Source organism: Somniosus microcephalus, chromosome 27 (assembly GCF_052327205.1).
Source record: "Somniosus microcephalus isolate GS21.2 chromosome 27, FLI_Smic_1.0, whole genome shotgun sequence".
Taxonomy (NCBI): domain Eukaryota; kingdom Metazoa; phylum Chordata; class Chondrichthyes; order Squaliformes; family Somniosidae; genus Somniosus; species Somniosus microcephalus.
In genome coordinates, this window is record NC_141013.1 from 33462295 (window position 1) to 33488757 (window position 26463).

General features: G+C 44.6%; 1 protein-coding gene across 3 annotated transcripts in view; it reads right to left on the reverse strand.

Moving 5' to 3' along the window:
• Positions 1 to 26463, reverse strand: part of LOC147100112 (multiple C2 and transmembrane domain-containing protein 2-like) — a 538576-nt gene that overhangs the window by 363502 nt on the left and 148611 nt on the right. For all 3 annotated transcript variants that reach the window (XM_085968827.1, XM_085968825.1, XM_085968826.1), the window contains exon 3: positions 1463 to 1525. In XM_085968827.1, the coding sequence (XP_085824953.1) occupies positions 1463 to 1525 (63 nt within the window). The remainder of the gene's footprint in view (positions 1 to 1462; positions 1526 to 26463) is intronic.

Consider the following 26463-nt stretch of genomic DNA (forward strand, 5'->3'; position numbering starts at 1 on the left):
GCAGATGTTATAACATTCTGCACCGTGACAAGTCATATATGACCTTGCTTCCCAGGCTAGCTATCTGCTGTTTGTAAGTTAGGATTTCAACTTTGTGCTTTGCACCTTTAATTTGACCAACTAAGGCCCAATGCCTATTTTTCTTCCATTACTGCTAATAACCATATTATAATGCTAAGTTAGGATTTTGACTTTACAAAGTTGCTTCAAAATGTGTTAGTTAGCCAGTGGGTGAGAATAGAATAGAGGATATCTTTGGGAATTTAAAGTTGGTACAATAGTCTGATAATGGAATGAAATAGTTAGTTTTGCAAAGCTAAAGCTACACGAACAGCGTGAACATAAATAACTGATAACAAGCAGCTACCAGCATCTGAAGGCCGAGGATGGCATGTCTGACTCCAAACTTGGAAGGATAAGGACAAGGACGGGAGCGATAAGAGGAATTCAGATGGATGGGCCTTCAGAATGTATAAACAGGAAAGACATGCGAGAAGAGCATGAGACCCCTTAGGGGAGGGCTTTCATCTGAAAGTTAAGACAAAGAACTCAACATGCCATTGGGCACCTTGGTTTAAGAAGAACCCTTACAGGTTAAATGGTCCTGTCCATATTGTCCATCAGGCCCATCCCTAAAAAGGGATTAAAAGCAAGGCCTGAAAAGCCCTTAGCGCAGGCGGTGAAGCGGAGAGCTTCCGAGAGTGAGCAATGGTCGAACACTCTTCCGAGCGTGGACCCAAGCTCACCCTAGTTTAACACTCTTGGCGATTCTAGAAGAGAGGGAGAAAGGCCGTAAGCCGAAGAGCTGTTCGTGCACGTCAGCCGTCTGTCCGATCGGGACCGGTACCAGCTGTTTGTCACGGTCGTATACTTTTGCTGTATAATTAGTGTGTTATATTCCGTCTTAAACTCCAGTTAAACACGATATACCCACCAGATTGGTTTGCACTCGATCCTGATTATTTGAAAGACCAGAGATAAGCTAATATCAATAAATTAGTTAACAGCACAGATTTAAAATGTAGAATTAAACTTTATACAGAAGAACAATTAGTTTCAGTAGAAAATTAAACTGAGCGTTACAATGCAAATATTACTGAAGAAAATATTTTAAGTCAATTATTATGGAAAGCAAAGAAAACAAAGAGTAATGGATATTTTTGTTTAATATGTTTGTCTATGAGCAACTCCATAAAGATCAAGTAGATTTTTTAAACCTAAAAATTGATTTAGCTTCTAAAGACTCAGTCCCCTCACAAAAGCTTAGAAATTGTTATAACCACGTCAAATTCTACAATTTAACAGAAGTATTAACTCATTTAAACTATTAAAATAGTGCAGAGGGGAATGTGACACGACCGCGATAACAATTTGAACAAATAACATCGCTCTCAGTCAGCTCAGCGCTAAGGAGACCTTCAGTTCTTGACCAATTAAAGTCTTAATCGCAAACACATTTTACCTGTTCATCGAAGAGCTGTGAACTTTGCGAAGAATCTAGGTCAGTACTTTCACTCAGATCCTCCTGAAAGATAAAATGTTTGGTTTAGTCGGATGAAGGACATCAAGATAAGCATTTTTCATCAGTGCCAACTGCAATTCAACAAACTGAGAGAAGTAAAGGATTGACAATGAGATACTAAGTGGATTATTGATAAAGAAATATGAGAGAGAAATAACAGCAGAAAATGCTGGAAACACTCAGCAGGTCAGGCAGCATCCGTGGAGAAACAGAGTTAATGTTTCAGGTCTGTGACCCTTCGTCATCGACCTGAAACGTTAACTCTGTTTCTCTCTCTCCAGGATGCTGTCTGACTTCGAGTGTTTCCAGCATTTTCTGCTGTTATTTTAGATTTCCAGCATCCGCAGTATTTCGCTATTGTAAATACTATAGAGATCTGGGGGAACATTGTGCTTTTTTATTGTGACAATTATGTTATCGGAGTGACTGCTGCCAATGAACTGGAAGCTGCGCAGAAGCATTCTGAGCACAAATGTCAGGTCCCAAATAAGAAAAAGTAACATTCACCACACCAGACAGGGGAACCGATAGCGAGAAGCACACTCGGCGAGAGTACAATAAAACTCTCACAACCTGACAACGTCCTAATATCACCTTCAAGTTACATTTTTTCGTTAAATTGTACTGGAAGGTTTAGCAGTTCATACTGATGAATTAATCACACCGCTACCACTCTCTCTCTCGTCTCGCGTTCTTCTCCGCCCTCCCTCTCGTTTTCCTCCACACTCTCTTTGTCTAGCGCCTCCTCACTCTATCTCTCCGCTCCATCTCTGACATGAATCTTGTCATTCATGTGGAAATGACTTATGAAATAATACTGGGTGGCCTGCTGGTGGCGCTGTCTAGGGAGAGTATAAATACTCGGGCATGGGCCCAGCTTGCTCAGGACATTCTTTAACAGGAACTAGTGAAAGACTCAACTAGATCTCCATGTTGAAAAACAGTTGATTAAAGCCTTGTTTAATACTTAGACCAAGTTCCTAGTAGTTTTCTTACATCAGTCTCTATTCTCTTTCTCAACGATCCTTTTCCCGGCCGATTAAATCCTAACATCCTGCACCTGCATTCTGTTCACCAGCCGTGTGATCGAACCACAGCAGTCAAAGGACCGGATAGCGATAAACACACTCCGGGAGAGTACAATGAAACTCTCACAAGCTGACAACATCCTAACATCACCTTCAAAGTCACATTACAGACCTCACAATAGCTGAAATTTCCACCCCCTCACCTTTCTCTCTCACTAATCTGTGGGAGGTCCGGTGAGAACAAACAAAAAAAAAACCACAGGAAATGCGCAGGCACCACTACTTGATTTCGTCAGCAGCGGTCGCATCTTTTTTAAAAAGTGGGCAAATTGTATCGATGGAACTCTGAACTAATGCAGTTACATGATAGGATGTATACCATAAGGACGCTGAGCTCCATCGATACAAATTGCCCGCTTTATAAGAATGCAGCTGGTCTTTCTACAATATACTCCTTGTAAAAATATAGGCCCGGATTTTGCAGTCAGCGGCGATGTGAAGGCGCTCGCCGCTGACCTCGAAGTAAAGCTGCTCACAAAGATTTGGCTGCCTCTGTGGCGTCGATTTTCCAACGTGACTTTTCATCTGGCGCCATCTACAGGAGAGCTGTGGCATCCAGCAACAGTGATGTGATCAAGCAGCCTAAGCAGCCAATCACATTGAAGAATTCTCACAGGCAGCAAACCAGGAAGTAAAAAGCACATTTTATCATTGACTTTTTAATGATTTTACAGAAAGCAAAATAAAGATTGGGACATACTCATGGGATTAAGGTAGGAGCTGAAATATCATAAACAAACTTTAAAAAATAAAATAAAAATAAAAATTTTTTTTTTATCATGGAATGGAGGAAATGAGACTCCACAATATAAAATTAGTTTTTCAGGGCCAGAGAGGTTGTTCAGCAGTAATTATGATTTAATACAGCTTTGAAAATCCAGTTACACCTCATTCAACAAGGTTTAACTTCAAGGGTTTTTACAGTGAGAATAGTGCGTAAAAAGTTGAGGTTCACATCAATTCAGTGATTTCTGATTCATTCCATCTGTGACGATGGCAACAGCGCACCCCGTGGAGGAGCAGGGTATCACAGACAGCAATTTCCAGATTTCCGCGTTTAACTGCGCACGTGCGGACTCCAGGAGTTGCTGTCAGTTTTACGGAGTAATGACAGCAAACGCCGACGGATATATTTTGACTGATACATTTTGTAAGTGGTATTGATATTTATATGATGGGGTGGTATTGATATTTATATGATAGGGACATCATGGCGTTAGCATGGTCTGCATGCACACGAGCCAACTTGTCACAGCCAGTCTGTGCCTGTGTGTAACAATGAACGCCAAACTGAAGCCAGTTTACGGGAAAATACTGCGCTATCTACAGGTAAATGCACAAGACCAGCACAGTTACGCCATTGCCCCAAGACTCAGGCTGCAGTATAAATGCAGTTCCACATTCCAGCAAGTCTCTGATGTGAATGTTTAGAGCAGTGGACCATAATCGTGTGTTCAAGGTCGGGATAATAGGGCAGTAAAAGAACATTAATAGCAGAACATAGTGACAAAGGTGGGCCATTCAGCCCCTCGAGCCTGTTCCACCATTCAATTAAACCATGGTTGATCTGCATCTCAACGCCATTTACCCGCCTTTGCTCCGTATCCCTTGATACCTTTAGCCAACCAAAATCTATCAATCTCAGTCTTGAAAGTTTCAATTGATCCCCAGAATCCACAACCTTTTGCGGGAGAGAATTCCACATTTCCACTACCCTTTTGTGTGAAGAAGTGCTTCCTGATTTCACTCCTGAATGACCTGGCTCCAATTTTAAGATTGTGCCCTCTTGTTCTGGATCCCCCCACCAGAGAAAATAGCTTCGCTTTCGAGAATTGCAAAGGTCAAACTTTCTATCGTATTGATCTACCAGTGGCCATCATGTGTAGAATATGTGAATTACTGGGCCAGAATTTGCAGTGGATATGACGGTGCACTCTCGGAGTACACAGTCATACCACCTTTGAAATGGACCGCAAGTTCGGGATTTCCTAAGTACAACTTGACAGATCATCTGCACCAATGGGGAAATCCTCATTGTTGCCGCAGAGCTGGGCTAATTGGCCAACTGCCCAGCAATTACATACAAAAATTTTACGGCTGATGCAAGCAGGCGCAGGGCCTGTTTGCATCAGCGTAAGGGGATACCTCAAAAGATCCAAAGCATCATTCGGCAAGTTTTAACATCACTTTCACCTCGGATCATTTGCTTATCTAGGAAGGAAATAGTGCGATTGTATTTTTTCCCCAATTGCAATCCACAAAATGACCATTATTAAAAAAGAGGCGGTGTTCTCAGCAGTTGGACTATTTAATTCTCTGCGATCAGAGTGTACCGTTTGAGGTGTTTGAATTGATCAATAGTTCACCATCGCCATTCAGAACTCAACTTCGTTAATTAAACATACACAAAGAACATATGTTACAAAAATGTATTGCATAGATGTTTATGCACATTTAAATCCCGGAAGTCTAGTAGTGAGCGTTTAAATGAACGTATGTCTAATTAACGAAGTTGAGTTATGAATGGGGATGGTGATCTATGATGATTGGAGCACCAGACCCACGTGATCCCGGGTACACTCCTGCACATGCTGTGTCCCTGGGATCCGTGGGCCATTACGCTGCCTTCCAGTACGCAGCGTCGAACAGCAAGCTCGTGAAGGAGGGTTCCCATCAGGTAAGTTCGTCTTCTATTCGGATGCCGGCAGCGTACTCCATAGCTACGCCGCCGACTGCAAAATCTGCCCCATGGTATTTTCAGTGAGCTGTCTCATTGTTGTTATAAACAACTTGTGTCAACTCTACAAAACAGCAATCCTGTACAAATAAAAACAGAAAATGCTGGAAATACTCAGCAGGTCAGGCAGTATCTGTGGAGAGAGAAACAGAGTTAACGTTTCAGGTCGATGACCTTTCGTCAGAGCAACCCTGTACAGCATGGTCTGTACAGATCACAGGCTAATTCAAGCCGAATTCATTTCAAAGGATGAAATAATACAAGGATTTCAAGAAGTAATTAACCATAAATGTTTATATTTTTTCCAGTATTTGTCAGATTTTTAACTGAAAGAAAGCAGCGATTCTGCAAATTATATCGGAATACTATGCTTGTGCCAAAGAATATTTTTTGATAATCTATTAAGTCGCTGCATTTAGTTGGTATGGTAGTGCAGTGGTTATGTCATCCCTCGCCTGGACTAATAATCCAGAGAACATGAGTTCCAATCCCACCATGGCAGCTGGAGAATTTGAATTCAGTTTAGGAAAAAAAAATCCGGTACCATTAAAAGTGATCATGAAGCTATTGGGAACTTCGTAAAAAACTCAAACCGGTTCACAGAAGTCCTTCAGGAAAGGCAGCCTGCTGAACTGACCCCGCTCTGGCCTATACGTGACTTCAGTCCCACGCCAACGTGGTTGACTCTTAACTGCCCTCTGAAGTGTCCGAGCAAGCCACTCAGTTGTATCAAACCGGCTACAGTGGTTCAAGGGGAAGGCCCACCACCCACCTTCAGAGGGCCGATAGGGGTGAGCAACAAATGCCGGCCTTGCCAGCGATGCCCACATCCCGAAGATGAATAATAGAAAAAAAAACAATGAGGAACAGTACATTGCAATACAGCACCATGCTTCAGTGTGAAAGTGCGCGAGACACCATTTCAATGAACCTCTCAAGAAAAAAAAAAGATTACTTCTCGGATGTCATTTAGTAATTGTGAAGCAAAGAGATGCTTTGATTTACACATCTGCTCTTCTACTTCCCCAAAGAGGCACTCTAACCTCATGGCTTTATAACAACCAAAAAAAACCACTTTCTCTCCATCAGCGAGAGACAGACTGATGTGTTTGGAGGTAAGTGTGGAGGCCGAGAACATCAGAGATCACTTTAATTCTGACAGCTGCTGCCACTATCTACTTTGGCCTTCATTTACGCCTACAATGACTGGAATATCCTTATCGTGCCAGATAAAGGCAACAATGCATTCAGAGTAGCTGAAACAGCCTCTGGGTCAATCTTAGTGATGCTGTGGTAGAACCTTATTCCTTTTGACAGCTGTAATTAGCCATTCAGTCAACGTCCTAGAAAAGCAGTTGGAAGAGTTTTGAGAGCGGAGCCTGGCATTGTCCAGATTTGAACAGCACTGCATTCAGCAGCGTTCTAGAGTTTAATCCATTGAGAAATAGCTGACGTAACATAGGGATGCAATGTTTCCAGCGTAACCTTGCCAACCAGAAGGCGATAAGGTTGTGGTTGCACTGTCCATGATGTTCATGCTAGCGGATCGGTCTCTATTTAATGGCCCGCAATTTGCGGTCAACGGCGAAGCAAAGGCCCTCGCTGCTGGCCTTGAAGAAAGCTGCCCACAGCGATCTCTGTGGTTGAGAAGTTTGCCTTTGTCGACGTGCAATTGATTGCAGCGCTCGAATGGGAATTCCCAGCGAAGAGCTGCTGTGATGTCAACAAGCTGTCCGAGCAGCCAGTCACATTGAAGAATTCTCACAGGCAGCAAACCAGGAAATGAGAAGCAGCTTTTATCTGGACTTTTAAGAAATATTACACAGAGCGAAATAAAGATTGTGACTTTCACATGGGGATAAGGTAGAAACATAGAACATAGATACATAGAAGATAGGAGCAGGTGTAAGTTTCACAAAATTCAGGCAGTTCCCCCCCGCCGAAGATTATTTAATTAAAAGAGACCCTGGTTGGACTGATTTTAAAAATCCAGGGGCACACAAAATGGCTGCGGTCAACCTCGTGACTGTAAGTCCCAATTGTGGACTCTGTGACAAGCTAACAGCTTGGGTATTTTTGATGTCTGCGAGATCACGAAACCAGACAGAACTTTTACATTTATGTATTGGGAGCAAACTCAGTTACATTCAGGCCCCCGTTTACAGGCCATCAAGCTTGTTTACTCAAACGATCTGCGGAGCCATCCAGGTTAGGCTGGCCCCATGAAGGAATCTGTTGAACAAAGGAGAGCAGTTATGGGACCGTTAGAAGCTATTACCGGCCATCTAAGTCGATGGGCCAAGATCGGCACCTTTTGTTCAATTCCAACCCACTCAAATCAGACAAAGGATGAGCTGATTTAGCGCGTGAGATAGGGGCTACCGAGAGGAGTATAACTATAGCCCCTCAGGAAGCCATGCTCTCTCTCTCTCCTCGCCTCCCGCGCCCTGCCTGTCACCACCCCAGGAAGAGGACCTACGAAGAAGAGCCCGTCATGAGAGGTGAAATACCCTGCCAGAGACTATTTTATTACTGGGGTATTTTCACCTGGACGGTACCCTGTGCAGCATTGAAACCCCGTGGCATCGAAAGGCAGCAGGGCAAAGAAGCAAGATTCTCGTCTGTTTAAATGACTCGGACTGGTGAGCATGGAATTCTGACCCCTCATAAGATAGCCTAGCGAGGTTTAGAGGGTGGGAGTTAAGGGGATTGCTAAAATTGTCATTTTAGTCATTTTCCCTCGATGTGCCGTTTATTTCCCATCCCTGTTACGTGTAAGTGTACTGCATCCATATTATCCTTTGTATAGAATCGTTCTCTGGTAATAAAATCTTGGTTTTTCCTTGCACCAAACCACTGGTCTGCTCATTTTCTATATCGCTACCTGCAAATAAGTCCGGTGGTCAGAACTCAAAAGGGGTGAGCGATTCGAACCGCTCAAAGGGGGTAGTCAGAAGCATAACTAACAAACCCAAGACACCCACACAGTAAAACCCCTTACACAGGAGTAGGCCATTTGGCCCCTCGAGCCTGCTCCGCCATTCAATGAGATCATGGCTGATCATCCAAACTCAGTACCCTGTCCCTGCCTTCTCCCCATATCCCTTGATCCCTTTAGCCTTAAGAAATATATCTAACTCCTTCTTGAATATGTTTAATGAATTGGCCTCAACTGCCTTCTGTGGTAGAGAATTCCACAGGTTCACCACTCTCTGGGTGAAGAAATTCCTCCTCATCTCTGTCCTAATTGGCTTACCTCTTATCTTTAGACTGTGACCCCTGGTTCTGGACTCCCCCGCCATCAGGAACATCCTTCCTGCATCTAGTCTGTCTAGTCCTGTTAGAATTTTATAAGCTTCATAAGAACATAAGAAGTAGGAGCAGGAGTAGGCCATACGGCCCCTCGGGCCTGCTCCGCCATTCAATAGGATCATGGCTGATCCGAATCTAGACTCACGTCCACTTCCCTGCCCTCTCCCCGTAACCCCTAATTCCCTTATCTGCTAGGAAACTGTCTATCTCTGATTTAAATTTATTTAATGTTGCAGCTTCCACAGCTCTTTGGGGCAGCAAATTCCATAGATTTACTACCCTCTGAGTGAAGAAGTGTCTCCTCATCTCAGTTTTGAAAGGGCAGCCCCTTATTCTAAGATTATGCCCCCTCTCATTCTTCTAAACTCCAGCGAGTATAAGCCCAATCGACCCAATCTCTCCTCATACGTCATTCCTGCCATCCCAGGTATCAGTCTGGTGAATCTTCGCTGCACTCCCTCCATGGCGAGAACATCCTTCCTCAGATAAGGAGACCAAAACTGCACACAATACTCAAGGTGTGGTCTCACCAAGGCCCTGTACAACTGCAGCAAGACATCCATGTTCCTGTACTCAAACCCTCTCGCTACGAAGGCCAACATACCATTTGCCTTCTTAACCGCCTGCTGCACCTGTATGCTTACCTTCAGCGATTGGTGCACAAGGACACCCAGGTCTCGTTGCACTTCCCCTTCTCCCAATCTATTGCTGTTCAGATAATAATCTGCCTTCTTGTTTTTGCCACCAAAGTGGATAGCCTCGAATTTATCCACATTATACTGCATCTGCCATGCATCTGCCCAATGACCCAACCTGTCCAAATCATACTGGAGTTTCTCGGCATCCTCCTCACAGCACACACGCCCACCCAGCTTTGTGTCGTCTGCAAACTTGGAGATATTACATCTAGTTCCCTCGTCTAGACCATTAATATATTTGTGAATAGCTGGGATCCTAGGACCGAACCCTGCGGTAACCCACTAGTCACTGAAGCTGAAATATCATGAACAAATTTTAACATTTTTTTAAAATTGTAATTTTGATGATAATGGGGAAATCCGACATTCCACAAATATAAAATTAGTCTTTCAGGGCCAGTTATTTAGCAGTCAATAGGCTGTTAAAGCCCCAGTTACACCTATTCCAACAAGGCTTAACATTTAATGGGAATTTAACAGCGATATTACCGCGGAAAACCAGAAGTTTTTGTCAGTTCCACTGATTACTGCAATTATATAGGGCCCTGGTGAGACCACACCTGGAGTATTGTGTACAGTTTTGGTCTCCTTACCTACGGAAGGATATACTTGCCATAGAGGGAGTGCAACGAAGGTTCACCAGACTGGTTCCTGGGATGGAGGGATTGTCCTATGAGGAGAGATTGAGTAGACTAGGCCTATATTCTCTAGAGTTTAGAAGAATGAGAGGTGATCTCATTGAAACATACATAATTCTTACAGGGCCTGACAGGGTAGATGCAGGGAGGATGTTCCCCCTGGCTGGGGAGTCTAGAACCAGGGGTCACAGTCTCAGAATAAGGGGTCGGCCATTTAGGACTGAGATGAGGAGAAATTTCTTCACTCAGAGGGTGGTGAATCTTTGGAATTCTCTACCCCAGAGGGCTGTGGAGGCTCAGTCATTGAGTATATTCAAGACAGAGATTGATAGATTTTTGAATATTAAGGGAATCAAGGGATATGGGGATTGGGCAGGAAAGTAGAGATGAGGTAGAAAATCAGCCATGATCTTATTGAATGGTGGAGCAAGCTCGAAGGGCCAAATGGCCGACTCCTGCTCCTATTTCTTATGTTCTTATTACACTGATTGCCAGCTATGGGGGATCCACAGCGCAGCTAGTGCCCAAGCAGTGAATGACTGACCGCCACTTCATGATTTCCGCGTTTAGATGCGCACACACTAAATCCTGAAGTTATGGTCAGTTTCAGAGTGGTAACGACGGTGAACACTGACAGTTTCGCCGTCATTACCCACTGGAAAATCCGGGCCAATATCTTCAGTCATCCAGGTCCTACTGGACGTGGAATTCCCTCCCTAAGCTTCTCACCTCCCTCTCCTCCTCAATGACATTCCTTAAAATCCACCGCTTTAAATGAAGCGCTTGGTCACCTCTCATAGGGACAGGAGTCGGTCATTAAAGTCAACCCAACATCCACAGTCTGTTGGGGGAAAAGAGCGCTCCAGATTTCCACTGCCGTGTGTGGGGGAAAATGTGCTTCCTGATTTCACTCCTAAATGGCCTGGCTCTAATTTGATCTGATCTCTGCTTTGGTTTGGCGCCCATTTCCCTCAAGCCTCTGTGAAGCATGTTGGGATTTTCTTGGGGGGTGGTGTTAGGCGGGGAAGGTAGTTCTGGGGAGAACAGTTCCATCCTGTACAGTTTTTTCTCTCTGCTGGTTATAGGTCATCTAGCACCCCTTCTTGAACCATTAAACCCTTTTCAACAGAAACAAGAGGAGACCATTAAGCCTAACATTTTGTATTTGTTCCAGTTCTATATTTTTAACTTCAATTCCCTGCCCCTTTTCCCACATCCCTTAACACCCTTACATCTCCCTTTTAAACATCTCAATCGATTTTGCATCTATGACCGTATGGGGTAGTATCTGCCACCAGTCACACCAACTATTGTTTGTTGTTGCTTTTAAACGGTTTAACTCAATTTTTTTAAATTATATGCCCTTGTTCTGGATCCCCCCCGATTAGAGGGAAGACTCTGCCCTGTCAATTTCCTTCATTATTTGATCTTGATCAGATCACCTCATAACCTCCTCATCTCCAGAGTTTTCCAAGTTCCTCATCATAGTTCAGACCCTCATCCCAGGTACCATGCTGATGAATCATGTCTGGTCTTTCATCAAGACTAATATATCCTTAAGGTGGGGCAGCCAAACAGAACACTCTATTCCAAATAAAGACTAACCACTCCGCTGCATAACTTTAGTAGCACTTCCTTGATTTTTAAAAATTAATTCTCAGGATATAAGCGTCATTAGCAAGGCCAGCATTTATTGTCCATCTCTAGTTGCCCTGGGGAAGGTGGTGGTGAGCCGCCTTCTTGAACCGCTGCAGTCTGTGTGGTGAAGGCACTTCCACAGTCCTGTTAGGTAGGGAGTTCCAGGATTTAGACCCAGTGACAATGAAGGAACAGCGATATATGTCCAAGTCAGGCTGCTGTGTGATTTGGAGGGGAACCTGGAGGTGGTGGTGTTCCCATACACCTACTTCCTTCGTCCTTCTAGGTGGATGTCGCGGTTTGGGAGGTGCTGTCGAAGAAGCCTTGGCGAGTTGCTGCAGTGCATCCTGTAGATAGTACACACTGCAGCCACGGTGCGCTGGTGGTGGAGGGAGCGAATGTTTAAGGTAGGGAATAGGCTGCTGATTAAGCGGATTTTCTGTTCTATAACTCGCGGTGAAACCCAGCAACCCATTCGATTTTCTGATCACTTTTTGCGTCTACAAGATTTTGTTGACCCATGTATCTGTATCCTAAATCCCTTTGCTCACCTAACCCATCCCCAAACCTCCCCATTTACATTGTACTCCCCCATCCCCCATCTTGCATATAAATTTTAATCGATAGATTTCCCGAACCATTGCAGCACAAGGTAGTTTGCGTGATGCTAGAGTGCATCAGAAAATTGTGGGCCTACGGTGTCCATCCATTGTTCAAGCCCCACTCCAGGACTTGAGCACGTAATCTTAACTGGCACTTCAGTACAGTACTGAGGGACAGCGGTATTGTCAGAATACACAAACTGGAGATACCGTTTGCTTATTCAGGTGGACATAAATGACCCCTTGGCAGTTTTTCCCCAAAGATGAGCAGGAAGTCCTCCCAATGTCCTGATCAACATTCACCCCTCAAACTACACCATCAAAACAGATTCACTTGCGTCACACATTTTGAAGTCACCTTTGATATTCTCTCTGGCTCAATGGCGCCGGTCATTCCCGTCAGGAATGCACTGGTGCTGCCCAATAACTAATTATACAATAGTACAATCCAGTGGTGTAACAATGGTACTCCCTTACGATCTGAACTGGATATTGTGCCCATGAAATTTGGACGGGCCCATGTTTGTGTGTCTGGGGCGCAGTGTGCTTGCCCTGCGCCTGAATGGTGAGGCCAAAGGTGTCCTGGATATTGGGCCTTGGGCCTCCTTACAATGGATCCGGCGTGGCACAACCAGCCCGCCAGCAAAGGGGAGACCAAGGTCAGGCCGCTGCTAGCGGGGGTCAGAAGGAGCTCTCGTTCGGGTAAGTCATTTTGAAATCGCAGAATCATACAGCACAGAAGGAGGCCATTTGGCCCATCGTGCCTGTGCCGGCTCTTTGAAAGAACGATCCAATTAGTCCCACTCCCCCTGCTCTTTTCCCATAGCCCTGCAAATTTTTCCTTTTCAAGTATATATCCAATTCCCTTTTGAAAGTTACTTTTGAATCTGCCTCCACCGCCCTTTCAGGCAGCATATTCCAGATCTTAATAAATTGCAGCATTAAAACATTTCTCCTCATCTCCCCTCTGGTCTTTCTGCCAATTCTCTTAAATCTGTGTCCTCTGGTTACCAACCCCCCTGCCAGTGGAAACAGTTTCACATTATTTACTCTATCAAAACCCCTCTACTTCCTACAGTGACTACACTTCAAAAGTTTTATTGGCTGTAGCGCGCTTTGGGACACAGAAGGCGCTATATAAATACAAGCGACCATTCAGATGCAGATGGCTACAATGGTGAAAACTTGAGGAAGGATCATTATACAACCATATAGCTCGCGCTGACACCTTGTGCAAATTCATTTAATTACGGTGAAATATTTGAGTCCATAATGAGCGAGGCAGGACTCTGCCCATGAGCATCTCTTTCTTTGCCTTCTTACCAAAGGGCAGGAAACCAATGGCTGACCTCTGACCTCCCCTCCTGGTCTGAGGATTAGCCAGAAGGGCGATCAATTAAACAAGCTCCCAGGGGATGTGGGTCCTATAAGCGATCTCCTGCTAACCTCCAAAAAGGGATCACCTTACCATAATCAGTCTGTAATATGTCAATTGACTCTCATTGGCCCGGATTTTTGCGGTCAGCGGCAATGTGACAGCGCTTGCCGCTGACCTCGAAGAAACCTGCCCGCAAAGTTTTAGCGGGCTCTGTGGTGTGGATTTCCCCCTTTTGCCGTGACTTTCCATCTGGCGCCACCCATAGGGGGTCTGTCGTGTCCAGCAACAGTGATGTCATCAAGTAGGCTGAGCAGCCAATCACACTTAAGAATCTCACAGACAACAAACCAGGAAGTAAGAAGCAGGTTTTATCATTTGCTTTTTAATCATTTTATAGAAAATGAAATAAATATTGGGATATACATAAGCGATTAAGGTAGAATGAATAGATTAAGCCATAAACAAGCTTTAAAAAAGGTAGAAGCTAAAATATTATGAACAAACATTTTTTTTAATTAAAAATTAATTATTTAAAAAATCTATGGAATTTTTATCATGGAATGGAAGGAATGACACTCCACACATATAAAATTCGTTTTTAAGGGCCATTGAGATTGTTCAGCAGTAATTATGACTTAGTACGCCATTAAAAACTCAGTTACACCTCAGTCAACAAGGCTTAACTTTTTCAAGGGTTTTCACAACAAGAATAGTACATAAAAAGTTGAAGTTCACGTCAAATCAGAGGTTTCTAATTGATTCCATCTGCGAGGACTGCAACAGTGCAGCCTGTGGAGGAGATCACTGACAGCAACTTCCGAATTTCCGCGTTTCACTGCGTATCTGCGGACGCCAGAAATTGCTGTCAATTTTACCCAGTAATAAGGGCGAGCGCTGACAGTTTCACCGCCATTGCAACCGCAAATTCCGGGCTACATGTCCTCCCCCGTCACCCCTCTGGCTGTTGTGGTAATCTTAATGCTTTGCAAGCTGCTTTCAATTTCAAGATAAAGACCAGTACTTTCTGCGAGGCTCCTGTCAATCCCACACCTTAACTGCTTTTATGCCATTTCTCCAGGATTTCCACTCAAATTCCGCCAAAGTTACAGCAGGAGATTCGGACACCCATGTGCAAACTTTACCTCAACATTTTTAATATAAGTCACCGCAAGGTCCTTTGTGGCAAAATGGTCAAAAAAAAATCATGGAAGGGGACAATCGGTCATTCATCTCACTGCTGTTTGGGGTCCTTGTTGTGGCCTACATAATGGGCCAGAAATTCGGGTCGGAGGCTTCCCGCGGGTGCAAGCCCCCGACCTGCACTTACCTAGCGCGCCAGCCGTTGAGCTGTGGGCCCGCGTGGGATTCCGATCCTGGGCATCCTCCAACTGCCGGCGCGCAGTGCTTGCGTATCCCAGGGGCGCAGGTAGTTCGAAGCGTCCCCTGGCATCACGTGGGCCATGGAGAGCCAATCGTAGCAGGGAATCTCTATTCATAGATTTGACAGGAAGACCTGTCAAATCTATGAAATAGAGATCGGCCCCAAAACATAACTAAAACTTCAAATAATTTTTTTTAAAACATCACATTTTTAAAATAACTATAAATTACATAAAATAACTTTTTAAACAATAATTTAAATTTTTGAAAAAATTAATTACAGTTTTTAACGGGGCTAAAAATAAACTTACCTTTCTTTAAAGTATTTAAAAATAATAAACCTGTAGAAAAAATATTTAAATTTTACTTAATTCACCACTTACCTTGTTAAAAGCAGGCCTTGCGACTGCTTTTTAAACACGTAGCTGCTGGAGACTTACCCTCCCGGAGAAACCTGTAAAAAAAAACGGAAGTTCCAGGCGTACGCGCTGCCTCTCCGGCGCACGTGTTCGACCTGTGAACCCCTTCCTTTAAGGGAACAGAAGTTCCGGTTTCCCGCGTATGCGCAGTGCATGCACGAAACCGGCACTTTCGTTGGCCCTACGTGTAATTACCCAGCGCGTACTCACCCGTGGGGACCCGAATTTCTGGCCCAATAACAGTGACTGCACTTCAATAACAATCCATTGGTTGCAGAGCAGTTTGGGATGCCCTGAGGATGTGATCACATGCTATTTAAATACAAGTTCTTTGTTCATTCTTACCTTACGCTTTGTTATTCTAAACTGCACCTGCATTTTAAAATTCTCATCCTCGTTTTCAAATCCCTCCATGGCCTCATGCTTCCCTATCTCTAATCTCCTCCAGCCCTACAACCCTCTTGAGATATCTGTGCTCCTCCAAATCTGGTCTCTTGAGCATCCCTGATTTTAATCGCTCCACCATTGGTGGCCGCGCCTTCTGTGGCCTAGGCCCTAAATTCTGGAATTCCCTGCCTAAACCTCTCCGCCTCGCTACCTCTCTTTCCTCCTTTAAGACGCTCCTTAAAACCTGCCTCTTTGACCAAGCTTTTGGTCATCTGCCCTAATGTATCCTTATGTGGCTCGGTGTCAAATTTTGTTTGATAACGCTCCTGTGAAGGACGTTTTATTATGTTAAAGGTGCTATATAAATACAAGTTGTTGTTGTTACCATTATTCTATCCATTTGCTTTATCTACATCTTTTTGCAATGTTCTGCCCTCTTCGTAATTCACTGTACCAGCTAACTCGGTATCATCTGCAACATGCCCCCTTTAATCCCAAACCCAGATCATTTATATATAAAACGCCCTCTGAAAATCCATCTGTGCAACATCCATTGATCGTCCCCCATCCATCGCCTCAGTAATTCTGTCAAAGAACTTTATTAGGTTAGTTAGACAAGATCTACCTTGCATAAAACCACTGCCTCTCCCTAACCAGCTTAGACTTTTCCCAATGCTTGCTTACTCTGCCACTTATGATGGATGCCAGTAATTTTCTCACTAATGGCCTTAAATAGAGTGGCCTATAATTATTTAGTTTGTCACTTCCTCCTTGTTTGAATAAGAGTGAAGTGTTTGTTACCTCCAGTGCTACCAGTGAGCTTTGGAAAACTGTAACAAATGCATCCTCAATCTCTTCACTTATTTCTTTCAATAGCCGTAGGGAGAAACCATCTGGGCCTGGAAATGCTTTTGGATTCAATCCCATTAATTTTTCTATGTATACGAATGTCTGCAAGTTTCTCCCCTTTTCAAGCCTCTTGCCTTCCCTCTATCTTTGGTATCGTACCCTCCTTCTCCACTGTGAAGACCAAAACAAAATATTCATTTAGCAGTTCCACCATGTTCGTTAACCTCAACTACTTTCATATAAATCTGGGGTTTTTTCTAAATGGGCCCACCTCCTCCTTAACCAGGCTTCTATATCCTTGTTGATGTGATAATTAGATGGCCTTTCCTGCTACTTAATTCCAGGCTTGACACGCTGAAGATGTTGTGAAACTTATTTTTGGAAGACCCACCAACGTCATCTTGTCTTGATTGTTTGATTCAACACTGGAACTTCCAATTCCACTACCTGAGTTAGTTCAACATATATCTTATCCTTCTTTATTGACAGTGAAAACTAAACCAGACTCTTTAACACTGCTCATGTGGATCATTCCCAGGTGTCCAAGGTGGCAAGTTGCATAATCTTATCTGCCTCATCACTGAATGGATTAAGTTACCTCATGCAGTAAATTGCAGAATTTTGTCTATTTGAATCAAAAGATAACACTTGTGCAAATTTACTGCCAAGAACCAACTCGGGCTGATCTCCCACCCTCGCCCCTGCAAATATCTTACCCACCTACATACAGAAGGCCCTTTTATCCATGATTAAATCCACAGGGATAAACGATCAATTCCACTAATTTAAACTTGTGTAGCTATTCACCTCCTCCACCACCGGCGCACCGTGGCTGCAGTGTGCACCATCTACAAGATGCACTGCAGCAACTCGCCAAGGCTTCTTCGACAGCACCTCCCAAACCCGCGACCTCTTCCACCTAGAAGGACAAGGGCAGCAGGTGCATGGGAACACCACCATCTCCAAGTTCCCCTTCAAGCCACACACCATCTTGACTTGGAAATATATCGGCCGTTCCGTCATCGTCGCTGGGTCAAAATCCTGGAACTCCCTCCCTAACAGCACTGTGGGCGTACCTTCACCACACGGACTGCAGCGGTTCAAGGCGGACGCGCACCACCACCTTCTCAAGGGCAATTAGGGATGGGCAATAATTACTGGCATTGCCAGCGACGCCCACATCCCGTGAATGAAGAAAAAAAACAGAACAATCGAACGTTCTCCACAGCTACAATGCCCTGTAATTTGTTGATTTAATTTGGGAGTCTGATGAACTGACATCACCTTTAAGAGAGTCTATTGTTGTAGCAATTAAAGCCAATGTTCTCTCGCATTCCAGTGTCTTTTGAGAATTAGTCCACTGTGTGACTCAGCATATCGAAATCCAACACCTCCCTAACAAAATTGCTCGTTGCCTTTGTTTCATAACTGCACCACAAGCAAAATCAGTATTACAAAAATTAAGCTTTAACTCCCACACTATTAAAGTAAATGTGTGAACACTGCAATTAATACTCCAAAGTATTAAGTCAGTTCAATGTATTCCAAGAGCATCCCTAAATCCAAATCCCTATAATTACAAATATTTACTTAGTTGGTGGGGAAAAATGCAAAACTTTTTATTTTGATTTGTTGTGCTACCTTTGCTCCAGTTTCATTCCCTTCACACAATGAAAATACAGCGTGTGCGTTTCCCTGAATCACTTTGCTCACCCATTTTACTTAATATTCCAAAACAGATTTACTAAAAAAGGTCATTTGCAACGCAGTCAAACCGTATCAGGACAGTGTCGATAGAGGTAATCCACTGGAAATAAATATTATTGAGCGTATAATTCCTCAGCAGTTCCTTCCTGCACCTTCTGTTTCAGTTTTGAGCAAATAGCATGGGGGTAATTTTAAACTATCCCACCCATCGGGTCACTAATGGGATGGGGTGCAACGCTGGTTCTACACACTGTCCGATTTTACTCTCCAAAGCCAGTGGTATCAGAGGAGGTGGCTACGGTGATGGGGATGCCCGACGTCAGGAGTTCCCATGACCTTAGGGCTCAAAAAGGAATCTGCAGAGACAATGGGGGCGATTTTGCCGGTGCTCAGGGGTCGGGTTTGGAGGCGGGACTCCTGGCAAAATCAAAAAGATTGCCAGCGGGTCCCGAACCCACTTCCAACCCGCCTCCAATCAGGTAGTTAACAGGCAGTTAAGAGGCTTTTTCCAATTTTGACACTTCTACTGCGGGCTTCCCGACATCGGGAAACCCCGCCAGGGTAAGTGTGGCGTGCTGTGGGTCTACTGTAATGTTTGTGTATAGATGACAGCTGCAGAAATGGTGTGAAGGATTCAATGGGACACTGGTGAGTTGGTAAGAAAATGTTGGGAAAGTCATTTTTAATGTGTTTAGAATTTTCAGTACGTGACAAGCTTTGAAGTGTTTGTGTAGTCCCACCTCATTGGGAGAACCTCTCTCACCAATGACAGATCGCTTCTGTAACCTCACCTGCAACTGCCATCTGTTTTATCCTAAGGAGGGAGTCGTTGGAGAGCCTGGGTGCAAGGGCTCACCTTTGTACAGTAATTGTCAGTGTTTGCAGCACCTCAATGCTGTCAAACACTGAAAAAATCAACTGTCAAAAAGAAATGGTGGTGGCCCCTTTAAGAACACCAGCAGATGACGTGTCGTCATCTAACACCAGCTTTCTCTTAATTGGTCGGCAAGCCCGCAGAGCGGGCTTAACAAGACCAATTGACACAAAATCGCGTCTGTGCGTCAGATATCCCTGGGGGCGGGACTAGAACCCGAAAGGCAGCAGTCCTGCCCCCAACGCGCCTCTTCAGGTAAGATCCCGGCCAATATTTCAGAGAGCGAGTGGTCAATCTATGAACAGGTTCCCCGGGGAGGCAGATTATATTGATTCATTGATGCAAATTACCTAGATTTCTTTCAGAAAATAACATTTTGGGTTACAGTATATGAGCAATTTGAGACATGACGTGGTAAGTGGTACATGGACTGGTTGGGCTGTTTCCTTGCTGAATATTCTATGTAATACTTCTATGTAATATGTAAGTTGTAAGAAAATAAGCATGTGCTGTAATCTTTTGCTGTAAAGGTTTGCTGTAACTTGACCAAACTTAAAAGTTGACCAAATGTAAAATAAACTGTGGCAACTATGAACTGTGAAGGCTGCAAGCTGTTAATCAGATAAGGAAGCGACAGACCCTGAGCAGGAAGAAACGGTTGGACGTTACAAAGACAGGAACATCTTTGGGCAAAAAGTGTGAACAGCCTTGGGGCCCCGGGGTCATGAAATGAGACATCTGTAGCTGAAGGGAGGAGACAGACCTTGGACGTTCTGCTAAACAGACACGAGTTAATGAGTTTTGCACAATGTGTACTGTGACCAAATGGTCGGTAGACACAGGATGTGTATGTTTGAGAGACTGACAGCTCAGGCAACTTAAGTTGAACATTGGAGGAACGCCCCTCACAATCCCTGCATGATGGAAATTTACGGAGAAGAACAAGAACTGTATAAAAGACAGTGACTAAAAGATATCAGCGCTGCAGTCGGAAGGAGGTGGCCTGACCAGTCATCTCGCCCATGAGGACCTGCTGTAGTCGGAAGGAGGTGGCCTGACCAATCATCTCGCCTACGCGGATCAGGCTGCAGTCAGAAGGAGGTGGCCTGACCAGTCATCCCGCCTACTAGGACCTACAATCAATGCTGGACTGATCATCTGCGGGTGGTTGTATGCGTGATCTCTTTTAACATCTTGGTGTACTGCTCGAATTCATAGCAATAATGATAGGGGTTCTGCATCTGCCTCAAGGACAATAAAATCTTAAAGACGGAACTCGTGTGTCTCGTGTAATTTCTCATAAATCTCAAGTACGAATCAGTGACCTGTAGGTCTCAGGAGTGAGGTCTTACAAAGTGGAGCATGCTTGGGAGGAAAAAGGTGATAAAGGAGGGAAAAGGTTGACAAAGTTCTCCGCCACTGGGGTTTTCCTAACCTCATGTCTGGGTCTGTTGTAGACCAATTGATAGAGCTTGATTGCCATGATTAGTCAACAGCTCCATTATCATTGTAACATGCGACTACCAGGATGGTAGAAGGCTAATGACAGGACCTGGTACCATAGCAATTCCTATGTTGCATACCCTTGGCGGCAGTATGCCTGGTGAGAATTGGCATACCAGCTGCCTCCGTGGTAGAAGTGGGGCCCCCCTGGGGTCCAGACCTGTTTTGCAACCTGGACCATCAAAGATTTAATTATTGACCCCTGTACACAGGGACCGAGGGGGCAAAAATGTATCTTTTGAGAGTGGGGAGGGGGGGGGGGCGCGCATCCAGCCACTTCTGCCAAAGCCATGTAATTTAAGTGACCTTCCTTTGACCCTGCGCCAGAGTCAGTGCTTGAGGTCACTAGTGGGCAAATGGCTCCACTTACACCAGAACGGGCAACCTGGTCCCTGGGAGAAAGACGATAAAAATTCAATGAAGAGGACTATTCACTTATCAGGTATTCACTTAACTGGGCATCATTACATTAAGACTAAAAACTACAGCAGAATTAAAGCAATACGGTTGAAATTATGAAAGGTTAATCATAGAGGCCACACGGAGAGCATGTTTCCACTTGTGGGGAAGAGCAAAACTAGAGGCCATCAATATAAGATAGTCACCAAGAATTCAAACGGGGAATTCAGAAGTAACTTCTTGACCCAGAGAGTGGTGAGAATGTGGAAATCGCTATCATGGGGAGTAGTTGAGGCAAATAGTATAGATACATTTAAGGGGCAGCTGGATAAGTATATGAGGGAGAAGGGAATAGAGGGTTATGTTGATAGAGATAGATGAGGAAGGATGGGAGGAGGCTCGAGTGGAGCATAAACGCTGACATAGAAACATAGAAAAATAGGAGCAGGAGTAGGCCATTCGGCCCTTCGAGCCTGCTCCGCCATTCAATATGATCATGGCTGATCCTCTATCTCAATACCATATTCCCGCTCTCTCCCCATACCCCTTGTTGCCTTTTGTGTCTAGAAATCTATCTACCTCCTTCTTAAATATATTCAGTGACTTGGCCTCCACAGCCTTCTGTGGTAGAGAATTCCACAGGTTCTCCACCCTCCGAGTGAAGAAATTTCTCCTTAGTTTCCTAGCATTTCTGGGAAGTTATCTGTGCCCTCTTCCGTGAAAACAGAACCAAAGTATTTGTTTATTTGCTCTTCCATTTCCTTGTTCCCCATTATAAATTCTCCCGTTTCTGACTGTAAGGGACCTACATTTGTCTTCACTAATCTTTTTCTTTTTACATACTTGGGCATGGACTGGTTGGGTGGAATGGCCTGTTTCAGTGCCGTACATCCAATGTAATTCTATGATTCAGCACGCCCAGCCCAGGTTACAGGGAGCATTTCCCAGGAAAGTGCAGGTGTGCGGCCCATAATTTCCCACAATGCACTCTTTGGGAGCGCGTGAAGACAAAATGAGCCCCTAGAAGTTATACTTAGGCTTTACTTGAATGCAGTATACTGTACTCATGAAATATGCAAGACTAACTGAAAGTGGCTTACCTCGCTAGTGGTAAATCTTTTTCTAATAAAATGCAAATGAACATTTATTCCTTTAAAGCAGATGAATCAGTGAGGAAATCAGATACAAGGCAGAAATTGGTCTTGGCCCGTTTTGGGACAAAAAACGGTCGGCACGCATGGAGCAGGCACCAGAAGCTAGAGGCCAGAGTCTCGCCCGAAATTGGGCCTCACATTACCAACTGTGGTACCCGTCGTGGCTCCAGGGGCCAGTCACCGCGAGAGCAATTTGGACTGGCTTAGCCGGTACTGGCCCTCAGATATGTCCGGTGGAGGGGGAGTGGTGGGGGGGGGTTGGTGGGGGGGGGGGGGGGGGGCAGCGGGGTGGTACGGGGGGGGGGGAAGAGGAGGTGAACGACTGGGAGGTTAGCATGGGCTGGCTGTGGCCCACAGTAGTGCACACCTGCTCCGCCCGGCTCCACATTAAAGTTTAAAAATAAAAGACTTACTTTCTGGTGGCGGCCTTCAATGCTCTCTTTAAGGACCGCTGGTTAGGTCACATGTAGAGCTAGAAAACCTGAGCTCGGCAGGCCCAACCCCACCTCCGCCAAGCACTGCCCAATTTACCAGAGAGGTCCTTAAATAGGCAGTAGGTTTCTCATTCTGCTGTAAGGGGTCCATTGCCCCCAGGAATGCTTGGAAGGCCGCCTTCACCAATATGGCGGTCGGCGCTCGTATCGCAGGTGCTGATCAGGCACGGGACGTTGGTCCATTTTCCTCCTGCTTTTTGCATGGAAAATGGGCGCAATGAGGGCCAATTTCCCCCTCTATGCAGTTGGCTTCTGCTCCAATTATATTTTTTTTAAGTATTTAAGCCACCTGTTCACATTATGCCAAAATAGCTTAAATTCCCAGGCAACTTTTCACATTTAGTGCTCCTCACACTGGGAGTGGGTATGGAGTGGGTATCAGGAATTCAGATACATACCTGATTGGCAGCCCCCAAAATTTTCTGTGCATTACTTTTAATGGGGTGGGAAATCCAGGGCGGGAGTGTGAACTGGGCATCCACCGGAATTCCCAAAACGAGCTTGTAGCTCCGGGTCAGAAGCATTAAAGCTGGAGGTATACCCCTAACTCTATGACCTGGTAATAACATGGTTACTGTCTTAACTAGCACTGGAGATAGCCAGAAGTATAATATATTACACAGAATGTACGGCACAGAAACAGGCCATTCGGCCCAACTGGTCCGTGCCGGTGTTTCTGCTCCACACGAGCCTCCTCCCACCCCTCGTCATCTCACCCCATCAGCACAACTTTCTATTCCCTTCTCCCTCAGGTGTTGATCTAGTTTCCCCTATATGTGGAATTAACGATAGTTGGAGTGAGTAATTGCAGTGTAATTTACTGCAGAGGTTCATAACAAATCATAAAAACAGGAGCAAAGCTCTAGCCTTTCATTGGCTGTCAACTGAGTGCCAATTTTAAAATCATAACCTCATACTCCTGCTCTACTGTAATATATACTCTATCCTCAATCCTTTTAAACAAAACTAATACCACTTAAAAATATCATTAAAACTACATTCATCAAAGGCTGCAGGAGACTTTCTGCTGTCATCACTGCTGAATAAAGTCATGATTCACAGCAGGGTATCATCAGGGAATTAGTTCAGAGTTATAAAAAAAACACAATAAGGGGACTGAGAACTTATTGCAATAAAATTTCCGTAGAATTACATCGAGTCTACAGCACAGAAACAGGCCATTCAGCCCAACTGGTCCATGTCGGTGTTTATGCTCCACACGAGCCTCCTCCCACCCCTCTTCATCTCACCCCATCAGCGTACATAGACAGTACTGGTTGAAAGAAAAGTAAAACTATCAAAAATAATTGCAGACTCCTCTCTGATACGGCTGACTCGTGATTATATCCTTGGTGTTTATTGCAGCCGTTCAGATTTGAATCCACGTGGATTCTCTTTCCCCTTAATTCAGTTCTAGAGTCCGGCGACAGTGCCTGCGAACAGCTTGGTAATGTTAAGAGAGCCTGCTGCTCCCAACAGGACAGTTGGGTGAAAATAACAATTCGTTAAGGAGACATTCCCCTCTCTCTCTCTCTCTCTCTCAAAAGCAGTGACTAGTCTGGGGGCTGAGAGGAAATGAAGCAGAATGGTGAGGAACATGAAAAGCTGAATATGTGAAGTGGAGGGAAAACAACTTATTCTAAAAGGAAAAGGCCCAAATGAAGGAATTTTGAGCAGTTGACCAAAAGTATTTACTGACTTAGGTGCACTGTTGAAGGAAATTGAAATGAAGTGGTTAAATCAACGACACCTCTTCGCTAGCATAGCATTGGGTGCTCCAAGGAAATGTCCAGGTCCCTCTCTAAGTATACATGTTCAGAGCAGGATAGAGCAACAGGGACAGCAGAGCATTCTAGCTCTCTACTTCACACGGCAATGAAACATCAAAGCTCCTGTAGCTCACAGATACTTCAACATCCACTTCAACCCATTAAGAAGCCAACCAGTACTGGAAGGTCGGTAGACACATGATTAACACTTTCAGATGCTATTTCAACATTAGGAGAATTAGCGGAGTCAGTGCCATTGAATAGTCTGTCAGTAATTACAGGGGCTGTTTGCTGAATTTACACTCCTTTGCTGACCCAAAACTAGGGCAATCTTTGGTGCTGGTATTGCCCATTCCTGGAAGTTCTACAATTTTTGAAGAAATGGGCAAAAGCCTGGATGCTCCATAAGGATAATTTCTCTACAGGGTTGGATTCACCCCCCCACTGGCTATTAATGTGTAAAGAAACATCTAACATATATGTCTATGTTGGGTTGTAGGCATCACGTGACTCTAAATTTGCCTTTATTATTCCAGAGTTGTAGCTGGAAGTTAGTGAGTGCGACAGAAAATGAGTTAGAGAGCAAGGAAAGTGATTCCTGGGATGAGAGGGTTGTCCTATGAGGAGAGATTGATGTAGATTGGGCCGATATTCTCTGGAGTTTAGAAGAATGAGAGGTAATCTCATTGAAATATATAAGGTTCTGAGGGGGATTGACAGGGTAGATGCTGAGAGGTTGTTTCCCCTGGCTGGACAGTCTAGATCTAAGGGGCATAGTCTCAGGATAAGGGGTCAGCCATTTAAGACTGAGATGAGGAGGAATTTCTTCACTCAGAGGGTTGTGAATCTTTGGAATTCTCTGCCCCAGAGGGCTGTGGATGCTGAATCTGTAAAGTCTGTGGGTTGTATAGCGAAGTAATACACAGACTACAAGAGTAACTTAAACAGGACTTTACTATTCGAAGGTCAGGGCGAATCTGCCCAATAAATTCTGCCACAGCACTTATATACCGGTGTGGTCACCGTCGGTATTACAATATACAGCAGCCAGGATAAAGTAGTGCCACACCTAAAATAGTTCTCTTAAAGGTGGACGGTTACATACAATAGTTCTCTTAAAGGTAGAACAGTTACATACACTACAATCCTCCCTTTTTAGCTTACAACATACTTATTCCCCATTAAACATAACCTCCTAACATATATTCAACTTTATGTTAAAACAGTTCACAGATGTAATCTCTGCGGAAACAGTTCACAGATTCAGTCTCTGCGGGAAACAGTTCATAGATTTAGTCTCTGCGGGAAACAGTTCACAGATTCAATCTCGGTGGATGCGCCTTCCGTGCTTCTGGACTCGGTCCTGACAACGCCTCAGTGGTGCAGCAGTTCCCCGTGGTGTAGTCGGTTCACGTTGCTGGAGTGACTCATCCAATAGTCCTTCACTGGACTTAACAGCTTGAACTTCCGTCCTTCTGAACCAGCATTGTTGGCTTGTAAAACTTGAGTACCTTGGGAAGTTTTCTACTTCCAAACTGATTTGGCTCCGTTCGCAGGGACCCCGTGCGTGATCTAATAGTGATGATGATGGTCCAGATGATCATCATCTTCTGCTTCGTCTTTTCCTTTTCTGTGGTTCAGATGGTTATCATCTTCTGCTTCGTCTTTTCCTTTTCTGCTTCTTGGAGACTCTCTGGGCTCCACTGTCAGCTGCCAGCTGCCTGCACAGTTCCTCCCGTAGTAGCGCCACCATCTCCCGATGTTCCTTAGACTTTTTGTGATTCATCAAGGTTTCTGCACTTTGGGAGTTTTCATCACAAGCTGGGCAGAACAGGTCCTCGTAATATTCGGTGTCGCTCAACAGGTCATGGTAATATTCGGTATCGTCCTGAGCTAAGCCAGCAGGAGGGTCTTC